Source organism: Hyperoodon ampullatus (assembly GCF_949752795.1).
Source record: "Hyperoodon ampullatus genome assembly, chromosome: 4".
NCBI classification, from domain to species: domain Eukaryota; kingdom Metazoa; phylum Chordata; class Mammalia; order Artiodactyla; family Ziphiidae; genus Hyperoodon; species Hyperoodon ampullatus.
Genome location: NC_136917.1, coordinates 31434806 through 31447565, shown reverse-complemented (window position 1 = coordinate 31447565; position 12760 = coordinate 31434806). Strand labels below are relative to the sequence as shown.

The 12760-nt window shown below is 44.9% G+C and overlaps 1 protein-coding gene across 2 annotated transcripts in view; it reads right to left on the bottom strand.

Annotated features, from left to right (window-relative positions):
• Window positions 1-12760, bottom strand: part of HNRNPM (heterogeneous nuclear ribonucleoprotein M) — a 39805-nt gene that overhangs the window by 5235 nt on the left and 21810 nt on the right. For both annotated transcript variants that reach the window (XM_079703447.1, XM_079703448.1), the window contains 4 exons: window positions 10222-10323; window positions 8895-8939; window positions 8357-8434; window positions 330-383 (listed from right to left, as the gene is read on the bottom strand). In XM_079703447.1, the coding sequence (XP_079559573.1) occupies window positions 330-383; window positions 8357-8434; window positions 8895-8939; window positions 10222-10323 (279 nt within the window). The remainder of the gene's footprint in view (window positions 1-329; window positions 384-8356; window positions 8435-8894; window positions 8940-10221; window positions 10324-12760) is intronic.

The window sequence follows — 12760 nt, the reverse complement described above, 5'->3', positions numbered from 1 at the left end:
TACTAGAAACAAGAAAGCCCCCAGATTACACGGACATTTTGACAATGGCTAACGTGTACACAGCACATACGTAGGTCCTCTTTTATGCAATAACTCATTTACTCTACAGAACAACCCTATGAGGTAGGTACCATTATATCCCCATTTTACAGTACGAAAAACAGAGAAGTTCAGTAACTTGCCAAATGTCACATAGCTAGGAGGAGCCAGAGATGGTTCCCCACCCCAGGCAGTCTATTTTAGAGCCCATGCTTTCACCACTACACTACTATCCCCGGTAACACAGGCCTATTCTAAAAATCAAAACATCAAAACTAAGCGTTTCCTACCTCCTCCCTGCTTTGCAATGATCTCTCCTCTCTTCAGTGCATTACTTAGGATTTCTAAGGAAATCAGGAAGAAAAAAAAATTAGCCAAATTCCTCTATGGTAATAGAAATTTATTACAGATTCCAGAGCAGGACTACTACTAATTAAAAAATAAAAAAGGAAAGGGGAAGGGGTTGAGAAATATACACACAGACAAGGTCATTTTACTGGAAAACTGTAAGGGTCCTTGATGATGGGTCATGATGCTAGAGTCCCATGTAGCTCCAGAGTCTGAGGCCCAGTTGGCAGGGCCTCTGGTACTGCACCCACGAGCTGAACGTGGAAGGTTAGAGCAAGAATGGGGCCAGTAGCACAGTTTTCTAAAGCTGGTCCAGACACTCAGTACTCACAGACTGAAGCGTGCACTCACCCACCCAGATCCAATCAGCATCTCACAGTTACCCTTCAACAAACTACCGCTGTAGCTACACTTAGAGCCCAACTTAGAGCCCAACCCCTGAAAACCAGCAGCAACCGCATGCAGTGCTGGAAATATGACCTAATCAACGAGCCAGGCAAGGGAAGACTGCAGCAAACTGAGCCTACAAGCCCTGCCTGGAAGGAGCTAAATGTGATGGTAACCAAGTGACAGACAAAGCCTCAGGTAAACAAAACCCCAACACACTCAGCTTTCCAAAACAGCAATACTGCTGCTTGCTTGCTGGCAGTTCATTCAAACCTCTATTAAGTTTGTCTAATGCTATCATTAGTGTTAGCTTTTAAGTTTCGTCTGGGTCTTTCACTATATAAAAGAAACTTGTACCCACCCCCTCTCTGGTCCTGAAGTGTGCTGAGCAACATGGACAACAGCCACAGAGCACATATCATATTTTGACCATAACCGTGAAGAGATTAAACCCTAGCCCTGCAGCTGTTTCAGGTATTACAACTACCTGCTAAAGGAAGGGGGTGGGAAAGTACACCAAGAAAACAGACCTCCAGCCAGGAAGCAAGACCAGGGCTTATTCTTCCAGGATGGCTGGGAGCCTACTCAGCATGCCCAGGCCTAGGTTCTAGTTCCTAAAACAGCACTTGGATCAAACCATTCCCTGGCAAAAGACTTCACAATCAGCCGACCACTGATTTGAAGAGAAAGGCCAAATTATTTTCATGGGTGTTCACAGGGCTCCCTGCTCTGCCTTAAAACTTTAAAATCTGTTCTGTTCTTCCCACCCCAAGTAGACTGACATCTCCAAGCCTCTGCACCTGATGCTGTCTGCCCTCTCTGTGGGCCAGTACCCCCCCCCCACCTATGCTGAAGTCCAGCCCCTCCAGCGTGAACTGCATCTCCTGCATGGTCTTCTTACACCCCTGCCTGGATCCTGTGTTCTCTGAGCAGAACACTTCTATCAAGCATCTAGAGCAGTGCTTTTTCAAATCTTAACACAGAAAATGATTGCCTTTGTGTGGTGCTCACATAGCTGCCGAGAGCCCGGGAATCAACATCTCCACTGGCTCCCTCAACTAGGCCACTTCTACGTGCTGATCTCTGGTGCTGTCCCAAGCCACTCTGAGCACCGTCTCCTCAGCTACACCACATCCTTCAAAGTTAAGGATCACATATCTATCTATAGCCCTGGAGCACCAAGTACAGTTGTTTGCACAAAGAAGTACAAAGATCTACTGCCTCGATAGGAAAGAAGGGATACTGAACAGGGAGAGCACTACAAAAGCAGCACACCAAAATGATCCAACTGTCAAGTAAATAATACAGGAAAAAAAAAGATCAAGAACTGAATCTGAAAAAAAAAACAATCCAGGCAACTACTCTGAAAACCTGACTTAAAGATTTTACTTGGTACAAAGACCATTTCACTAACTTGAGTCTGATCATAAGTAGCAAGAGAACAAAAGCTCCTTGCTCTTGCCCATGGTCACTCTGGGAAGCCTCAGGACAAACAGACCATGGTCTCAATCAGAAAGAAGGTGCCAAAGTAGCAGGAGATAGCAAGGCCTGCAGATGACCTTCCTATATTCAGGTCAGGACAGGACGTGTTTCCTGTTGCCACATGAAATAACCTCACCAGTCCACCTCTTGTGCCTCCACAGGATCTGGGCCAAGGCTGACAAGCCTCATCACAGAGGTGAGGTGAGAGGACCCAGAGCAGCAAAGGACTGAAGGTTCAAGAGCAGCACAAAGTGCCTGTGGGAGGAAAGTCACGCGCCATTTTGTTCTTCTCACCACAGGTATCCATCCACAAATTAGTATTTGCAGCCAAATGACAATAAATTAAAAAAAAATTTAATACCCTACCATTTCAAGACACAAAAAAACAAAGCCAGTCATGGCAACAAGAAAGTTTTAACTGACCTAGTCACATACAGATAATGAACTCACCCCCAAATTCTAAAGCTCTGGAACAATCTAGAATAAAGCTACAGTCATATCAAGTAAGCACAGAAAAAGTAAATCTTCAGTACCAGCTAGTTTCGATGCAAGAAAAATCACTTAACTTTCCTAACCATGGTCAGGGGGACAAATGAAACAAAAGCCAACAGTCTACTCTGAGAGAAATAGTTTCTAATAATTCCTGGCTTCCATGAAGGAAACAAAGAAGATAGGATTCCTGGAGATAAATACAGCTCAGCTCATACAAACTAGACATAATAAAGCTTAAAATCCTCAGAGCTAGCCCAAGGTGTCCCACCAAGACGGGCTGAACACTCTTTGAGGCTATCACCTAGTAGCCGCCTACCTGCACAGGATGAGAAGCTGATGAAGATGGGGGAGGTGGTGTTGGGGAGAGAGTTATCCATGCTCTAAATCTCCTTTGAGAGAAACAAACTTCAGAGCCCAGGAATAGACAATCTCCTTGTTCCACACTAATTAAGAATCAGGCTGACAGATTCTCAGAAATGTCTAAACTCAAAACAGGGGAAGACATTCATGGAAAAGTAAAGAAGAAACTGCTTTGCAAACTAACCAAAACTACATTTAGACAGGCCCCATACTCCAGGCCTTCCAACATTAGGAAACTTCCCTGTTCACCAAGATCTCTTTCAAGTGCATCAGCAAGCACACCCGTCATCCTTTGTTAACTGGAACACCACAGGCCCCTGGACTAAGGAGACTCACACCCTTGAAGATCTCTACCGTGACTAGAGAGCCACAACGTCATGTAAACACAGCAGTTTTTAACTCCACAGCAAGAAAACACCTTATACCAACGTGAAAAAAGCAGCCATCTGAAAAGACTAAGAAAAATGGTGCTGTTGATACCAATAAAAAAATTCAAGGACCAAAAGTTCGTATCTAGACCTAGAAAACATACAATTTTTTTTAAAGCCTAAGTAAAAATAGCTGACTTTGCCTAAGAACCTCCCGACATCAGGGTGAGCCTGCACCCCCGGGGGGTTGACCCCGCCCACATAGGGGCCCATGGGGCCTTCTTACCCATTCCTCTGCCAAGGGGCTCTCCAAAGCTTCGAGACATTCCCATTTCATTTCTGGCAAAGTCTCTCTCAAATCCTCCACCCATGCCACGCTCCATCTCTGTGGAAAAAAATATTACCCTAGGCCTTTCCAGGAATACCATTATGTTTTAGACATTAAAAACAAAAAACTATAAACACACAACAGCTACCAGCAAGTCAGCACATTTTAGTTTTTCTATAGGAAACCATCGTTCATCCTTTATTCCTTAAAAAAGAAAGTCACCTCAAATGAATCCCTGAAAACAACCCACCTTTAGTCCATTAGGACTAATTTCCAGCTTATACACAGTCACACAATGGATACACCAAGCACCCACTACTGCAGTAACTGGTGTGGGGAGGCTGCAGTGCATGAAGCGTCAAAGGTAGGCTGCAGGAGAGCCTGCCTATGTTACAGCAGCAGCAGCTACCACCTCTGGGGCACTTCCAACATGCCCTGCCCTGCCCAGGGCTTTATATGTGCTATTATTTCATCAACCAGACTGCATACCTGCATTACCCTCCATCACCACTGCCCCTTTACAAAGAAACTGAGGCTCAAATGACTTAGCATCTTGACCAAGGTCACATGCCTGGTAAGGAGTGAGGCAAAGGCTGGAACCTAACTCCAATGCAAAAACCCGTGTTCCAATCACACGCACAACCATGAGAACAGAGAAAGACGCCTGTGCGCAAACAACATGACTTCTCTACTGACAACTGGAGTGGTTTCATCTCCATAATGGGGTTTGGTAACTTCATTATTTTTTTTCTATGCTGATTGCAGCTGTATTTGTTGTTTTTCACAGTGTCTTTTTTTTAAAACAAATTTATTAATTTACTTATATTTTTGGCTGCATTGGGTCTTCGTTGCTGCGCATGGGCTTTCTCTAGTTGCAGCTAGCGGGCTTCAGGCGCACAGACTTCAGTAGTTGTGGCACGCGGGCTCAGTAGTTGTGGCTCACGGGCTTAGTTGCTCCGCGGCATGTGAGATCTTCCCGGACCAGGGCTCGAATCCGTGTCCCCTGCACTGGCAGGCGGATTCTTAACCACTGCGCCACCAGGGAAGTCCCACAACGTCTTTTAAAAACAAAAGTCTTGGAGGGCTTCCCTGGTGGCGCAGTGGTTGGAAGTCCGCCTACCGATGCAGGGGACACGGCTTCGTGCCCCGGTCCGGGAAGATCCCACATGCCGCGGAGCGGCTGGGCCCGTGAGCCATGGCCATTGAGCCTGCGCGTCCGGAGCCTGTGCTCCGCAACGGGAGAGGCCACAACAGTGAGAGGCCCTCGTACAGCAAAATAAAAAAAAAAAAAGTCTTGGGCTTCCCTGGTGGCGCAGTGGTTGAGAGTCCGCCTGCTGGTGCAGGGGACGCGGGTTCGTGCCCCGGTCCGGGAAGATCCCACGTGCCGCGGAGCGGCTGGGCCCGAGAGCCATGGCCGCTGAGCCTGCACGTCCGGAGCCTGTGCTCCGGAACGGGAGAGGCCACAACAGTGAGAGGCCCACGTAACGCCAAAAAACAAAAACAAAAACAAACCAAAAAAATAAATAAATAAAAACAAAAGTCTTCGGACTTCCCTGGTGGCGCGGTGGTTAAGAATCCGCCTGCCAGTGCAGGCGACACGGATTTGAGCCCTGGTCCGGGAAGATCTCACATGCCGCGGAGCAACTAAGCCCGTGCGCCACAACTACTGAGCCTGCGCTCTAGAGCCCACGAGCCACCACTACTGAGCCCACGAGCCACAACTACTGAAGCCTGCGCACCTAGAGCCCGTGCTCTGCAACAAGAAGCCACCGCAACGAGAAGCCCGCGCACCACAATGAAGAGTAGCCCCCGCCCGCCACAACTAGAGAAAGCCTGTGCGCAGCAACAAAGACCCAACGCAGCCAAAATTAAATAAAATAAATAAATTTATTTAAAAACAACAACAACAAGGTCTTAGCTTCTGTGGGGGAAAGCCTCACCACAGCTGTCACCTGTCTGAGAAGCCCTTTCATGACTCCTGTCACTGGCTACTTCTTTCCTTGTATATTCATCTAAAGCAAGACTTAAAATGTGCGTCACACTATGTCTCCTTTCCATATTGAGAGGTCCCTGGAAAACCTAGTTAATTAATCTTGCTCCTTAGAAATATCAGGTATACAAGTGCTACATAATGGACATCTTTTACTGCAAACTACAAAATATGCAGCTGGAGCCCCTATACTTTCAAAGAAGTAAATGAGTCTATTACAAACGTGGAAGCGGACTAGCATTATGAATTAATAAGAAGATGCAGCAGATGACAATGGTGGACTTTACATTCATAGCTTGAATCCACCCAACTGAATCCCATAGGTTGGTGGCATGCTATCTGCTGGAAATATATCTAACTTGTGCGAGCCTGTATACGCAGAACAGAAATCCCAGAGTGGCACCGTAATGGATGGGGGCTCTGCTGCGCTCCTTTAATCCTTACCATAAGCCCGTGAAGAAGACACCCCCCACACACATTAGGAAGTCACATGCAGGCAGTAATGTGTTGGCAAAGGCCTCAGAATTTATCTTCCCAACTGTCAACAGAACATAGAGTACAGGGAACCAACCCTGTACGAACTCCAATGTACTCCCCACCGACACAAAAAAGAGCAAGAGAGACAGAGAAAGAATTTTCATTGTCAAATATTGCATCAAACCAGTCATCATTTAATATTTGATGATCTTTCAATTTAAAATTTTTGTACCCGTTCTATGAAGATTTGACCTCTACTGGTTGGTTGACTGGCCCTGAGAATCTGATTTCTAATCAGCCTAATGTTGTCAGCACCTGTGACTATAATGTGATGCATCATGATAATCAACTAAACATTAAGTTAAATCTGAAACATCCCTATCAACTTTTTCCCAGTGATCGAAACCTTCCTTGGACGCAGCACCCAAGGGCTCTAGAGCCAATTGCACCCAAATCTCAAAACAGCTCCAGGGCAAGGAAGGCCCTGTTCTCTGCTGTAGAGGATGGAGAAGGAGGACTCTGAGTATCTATCTGTATCGGAGAACATCTAAGCACACAGCGTAAGAACACATCTTCCACTGTGGCTCTTCAGGACAATCAGCACTCTGAACCTTGAATCACCAGGCTCAGAAGCGTGAACTGATGCATTCCATCTGCCAGATTACCAAAGACTTTGTCCACATGGCTCAGCACAGCTCCCACCCTCGTTTCCATCTACTTCTAAGTCGCATCACTAAATTCCTCAGAGCAGCAACCCAAATCTCCTTTCTAATAGCTCATCTGTTCTGAGCAAACACTTTATTAAGCCAGACCTCTCCAACTCTCACTTTTTATTAAAAACTCCATGGACACAGGAGCTAAAGGCAAGCCTGAAAGCACACTGGAAACACAGACCTTTGTCCCTTCATTGCTTATTAATGGTAAGAATCTTCCTGAATCTTTTCATCATCATCTAGAACAAGGCACTCCATGAAGAAGGGCAGCTTATTCATCAGGAATGTCACTCTTTCCAGTTTGACAGTTAATATCTATCCTAGTAAGGTTCTTGCTTGCTCTGTACCATCTGCACATGATATGTTACTACAGACCAGCAAAGAAACATTTAAACCCAAATCCTTATGTGTATAACTGAGTCACTTTGCTGTACAGGAGAAATTAATGCAGCATTGTAAATCAACTATACTTCAATTTAAAAAGGTAAAAACAAAAAAGAAAAGAAACCCCAAGTCCTTAGTAACTTCCCATTCCAGAAAAGTCTGTGTATAAAAGCAGCAGCATTCCCACAGGTGTGGGTCAGAGTCCACCCACACCCAGAGGATTTAGAAAGACAGACTTTCATAACAGCAAGTTTCTCCTGGTATTCTACAGCCCTGCTGGTGGGTGGGGGCGGGGGTGGGGGGTGGGGGGTGACCCCTGAAGGCAATTCTAAAAGGCAGGATCTCAGCGTGATTAAGAGCCAAGCTCTGGAGCCAGACAGCCGGGATCCATATCCCACCATTACTAGCCATCGGACCTTAGGCAAGTCACTGTGGGCCTCAGTTTCCAATGAAATGGAGATAACAGTACCTACACGTCATGCGGTTCTTGCGAGAACTAAATGAAATAACACAGTGTTACTACTACAAATGATATAATTATATTTCAGTTATTAAGTTGGGAGGGCTGGAAGATTTAAATAATAGTATGCCAAACTTTGCATTATATAAATGCTAAATTAAACAAATGCCTCTGCTCACAATTTGGAGACATCAGAGCAGATGGTCAAGAACTCACCCAGTCCAGCACTCCAGGGGAGACAAGTGCTGGAGGCAATAGGAAAGCTTTAAAGTTTTACTGGACAATTATTGGGAAGATCTGAAACACAGAAAACCTCAAGAATTTAGTAACTAAGAGAATTAACACTTCCCTACCACTAAGTCTAGCTTCTGGAATACAAACTATTTAAGGCAATTCAAAGATATCAGATTCAGTACAGAAGTGGAAGTGAGAAATCACTTATTAAAAATGGGTCTGCTGCCTAAAGGTCACCTGAGAGCCAACAGCCAACAAAGGTAGGTATAAGCAGGAAGGAAACACAAATCTTACCATTTATTCTGCCCATGTTCATCCCAGATCCAAATCGACCCATGTTTTCCATACCACCACCAAAGGGTCCCTCCATGCCTGAAAGAGACATTCGCATTTTAGCACCAGCCTAACAAGACTCAGACTGAACAAGCAAAGAAAAATGTTTTTACAAGTTTCACCTACGGCATTTTCTGCCAGAAACTCACCAAGTTTAAGGGCTTTTGGAGAAAAAAAGGCTAGTGCCCTTACTTAAAAATCACCATCTTCAAAAGGCTTATCTGATCCAACCCCCTCAATGAAGAGACAAGCAAAGAAGGCCCAGAGAGATGGAGTGATTTGCCCAAGGTCACAGAGCTAGTTAGTGAGAAAGCCAGAACCAAAGGCCAAGACACCCACTAGAAGGATCAACAGGTAAAAGTAATTTCTAGGCTCAAACTTTTTGGAAATCTAAGTGAGAATTTCATGCAGGACTTAAGAGAAAAGGAAGGGGGACAAAAAAAGAGGGAAAACCATACCTAAAAGTAATTACATTTGTACTTCATTTTAAATTTCTTACCTCCCATTTTATTTATTCCAAATCCTATGCCTTCCATTCCCATTCCTTAAAAAGAAAAAGTCAATGCAAACTAAAATTATGTCAAAGCAGTAAAGTTTGAACTTAAAAAGCACAAGAAATTCCACACCAGCAAATGAGCAAAAATATCCCTAACTACAAATATATTTTAATTGTCAAGTGCAAAAAATGGGGTGGGGGCTCTTCCATTTCAACTGTCAAACTAGTACATTCCAGGAAAACTATTTAAGCCTTTAACAAAATAATCACCATGTGACGCAAAACTTTATAGTGTCCACACAGTTTCATTAAATGCCCAAGTTAGACAGTTTTAAACATGAGATATAAATATCAGGTACAGACTAGGGAACAGAAGTAGATTTAAAACTCCCTTTTAAAGGTAAAATGCTCTAAATAAAAATCAGTTCCTCAAAACGCTGAGGCTTCCCTCCCCGCCACCCGCAGCCTTTCCTCTGAGGTATCAGTTAGGGGATGTGGTATTCAGACTGGTATAGCCAGCCACCCAAGGTGATGGGCCAAGACGTTTTGATCAGCCCCAGAGTTTAATCTGGGAGGGAGTCAAAGGATATGCAGAACTGACAGTAGTAGGGTAGAGGGCATCCATCTTGCAATTCAAAGAATTTCAAGAAAGACATAGGCCTGAGGTTATAAAAATGAAATGTTTTAAAATGATATACGAATGCTTCGCTGCACGAAAACGAAAATGCTAAAAAGTGAAGTTCAAAGTTTATTCTACACGCCAAAGCTTTTATTCATTAGCTATTTCTTTTCTTCTTAAACAAAGACAACACTGTGCATCATTTGTCCTTGTGGCCTATGACAGCTATGCTGTCATGCAATGAGGCACTCCATACCTTTCTGCATCCACCAACGCCCCTACCTCTAGAAGCCATGTTAACACCAGGTGAGAACCCAAGGGGGTCTGGGTAATAGACTGTGGCAGTGCTGTGGTCCCAGGATCAGGAGACCTACAGTTTCTGTCACTAACTGACAGTGTGACCTTGAGCAAGACCAACTCTCTAGCTTGCCTCCTTTTACCAAAAGGCTTAACTGAGTACCTCAGCTCAGAAGGTCTCGTGAGGATAAAATGCAAAGCATAATAGCTTTAGAAAAGAACACTCAACTCGGTAAAAATACAAAATACTGTTTTTATCAAAATGTATCAAAGATAAATAAGGAGGGAATTAATTTTGTCCCAATTAAAGTCTCATTCCATTTGAACTATTCAATGTCCAATTATCCCAATAGTTAACTTCAATAACTTTAACTTCCCCAGAAATCCCCAGTCGAGGCACACCGTATTTCTCACCTGCAGGTCCTATGTTGCCCATTCCAATGCCTTTATTCAAATGATTGGCGTCAATAGGCTGCCCTCCTGGTCCTAACCCCATGCCAATACCACCAAGTCCATCTGAAAGGAAAAGAGAAAGTCAGAGTATTGATTCCTCGTACTCAGGAAACCATGACTCTCAAAGGCAAAAAGAGCCTTTGTTTACTGTGTTGTAGCTGTCATGCTTATCCCACGGCCCACCTCCACCAGCAAATCCAGGGTCTAATCCATGAGTCAACAAGGGTGCATTTGGGAGCTCTCCCTTTTAAGGCATAAGCTCTTATACAACTTTACAGATTAGAGTGTGAGATATGTATAAAACAAGGGCACCACGTGCCACAACTACTGAAGCCCACGCGCCGAAAGCCTGTGCTCCGCAACAAGAGAAGCCACTGCGTGAGAAACCCACTCGCCGCAACTAGAGAAAGCCCGTGCACAGCAACAATGACCCAACGTAGCCAAAAGTAAATAAAGGAAAAATAAATTTTAAAAAATTAAATTTAAAAAATAAAACAAGGGCAACTAAAAATCAGTTCACGTGAAAACAACAGAGAAGAACCATGAACAACCCACTTAACGAGAATCGTGAGCACCGATTTGTTTCCCTAAATCGTGAACTGAGAAATGTGTAAAATCAAAACAGGCAACTGGAGACATCAGGTGGCAAGCGGTACACATATGCCCAACCCACACCTCTCAACCTGGAGACCCAAAGGACTTTTCTCACGATAAACAATGTCATAAACTAGCCAATTAACACACTGGGCTTACATATGCTGACTCCGCTGCAGGGTTTTAACAGCAATGAAGCTAGTGTATTCAAAGAACTTATCTTCTACCCAGAAAGCTTCCTAAGGCGTGCATCGTACCCAAACCACCTTCAACTCCCTGCTCCACAAACAGGGAGCAGCCAACAAGGCCTGACAGCATAAGACACTTACAATGCTCTGGGTCACCATGGGTCGGAGGCTTAAACCAAGACCAGGTGAGATTTTTGAAACGGGAACAAAGTTCACTGAAACAACCTGACAGCAGTTCCCAAATATTTAATCTGATTAAAATCCCTGTTCTTAAACTGCACAGAAATAGGAGCAAGAGCTCACCAAGGTTACTTACTCCCCAAAGCACTGAAGACTTTGAAGTCAACCCTCTGAAATGTGCTGGGGAGACCAAAAGCCACAGATAATGGGCTCCCTGGAGCCCAGTGTGCCAGCCGAAGCTGCCAAGCAGCCCTCACCCCCCTCCTCCAGGCCCAAAGTCAACAAGAGCCATCGCCCTGTTTCTGCGTAATTACTGCAAGTGATCACACTGATTATGACAAGGAAATGGGGTCCTTAACTTTCAACAGATAAGCCATCTCCTATTCCTGAAACCACAGACCTCCGCTCAACGATGCTTCCTTCTACAATCCTAAACTGCGAAGAAGAGTTAGTGTTCTAGTCTAAGCTCCCATTCAGTTCAATCTCCCACGGCTGAGCCACTGCTCCAGACAGGAGGGACTGGCCGGCCCTCCAAACAGCTCCACCCCAGCAGCCTCGGCGGGGGAAGTCCTCCCTAGCACAGCACAAGCAGATCTTGCCCTCACCCACCACCCAGTCTTCCTTCTACAGATCAGCCCTGCCCGCACCGCAGATTCCCCAACCCTCACGCTACAGCAGGCCCTCACTCCCACTCCCTGGGCTGTCTGTGCTTAGGCTCTGCTCCTCTCTGTGGGCCTGCCAGAGGGAGTGCCTAGGACTTCACTACTGTGCGCTGTTTCCACCCACGCGGTGACCAACCAACCAACAAGCCTTCCCTGTCCCAGGATAGATTTTCACCTGCATGTTGCGAATAACACTGTGTAAAACTTCTGATCACTGTACTTCACACACCGTAAAAGTCACCCATTTAAAGTGTGCAGTTCAGTGATTTTTAGTATATTCAGAGTTACACAACCATCACCACTATCCAATTCCAGAACATTTTCATCACCCCCAAGAGAAATCCCATCCCCATAAGCAGTCACTCTCCACTCACCCCTTTCCCCAGCCCCTGGCAACCACAATCCACCTGTTGTGGACTCGCCTATTCTAGACATTTCTCAGAGATGGAATCAAGGTTCGTCCATTCTGTAGCATGTATCAGTACTTCACTCCTTTTTACGGCTGAGTACTATTCCACTGTGTGGATTTATCACATTTTATTTACCCATTCATCAGCTGGAATCATGCTGCCATGAACACCTGTGTACAAATTTCTGTGTGGATGTTAAGTTTTTAGCTCTCTTGTAGTATACCTAGGAGTGGAATTGCTAGGCCACATGGTAATAGCCAATCGCTTTTGAACCGAAGTGCAACCTGGCTTTAATTCCCTTTGCAGTTTGTTTCTTCCCAACTACAGCCTCTACATCCTGAGTAGCCTGCCTCACACCACAGTGTAATCCTAACAATCCTTCCTAAGTTATGAATCTCTCTACTCATTTTTTCACCCAGAAAAATCTATAGGGCAAACAAACAAACAACCTTTTTGAATGTTTTAC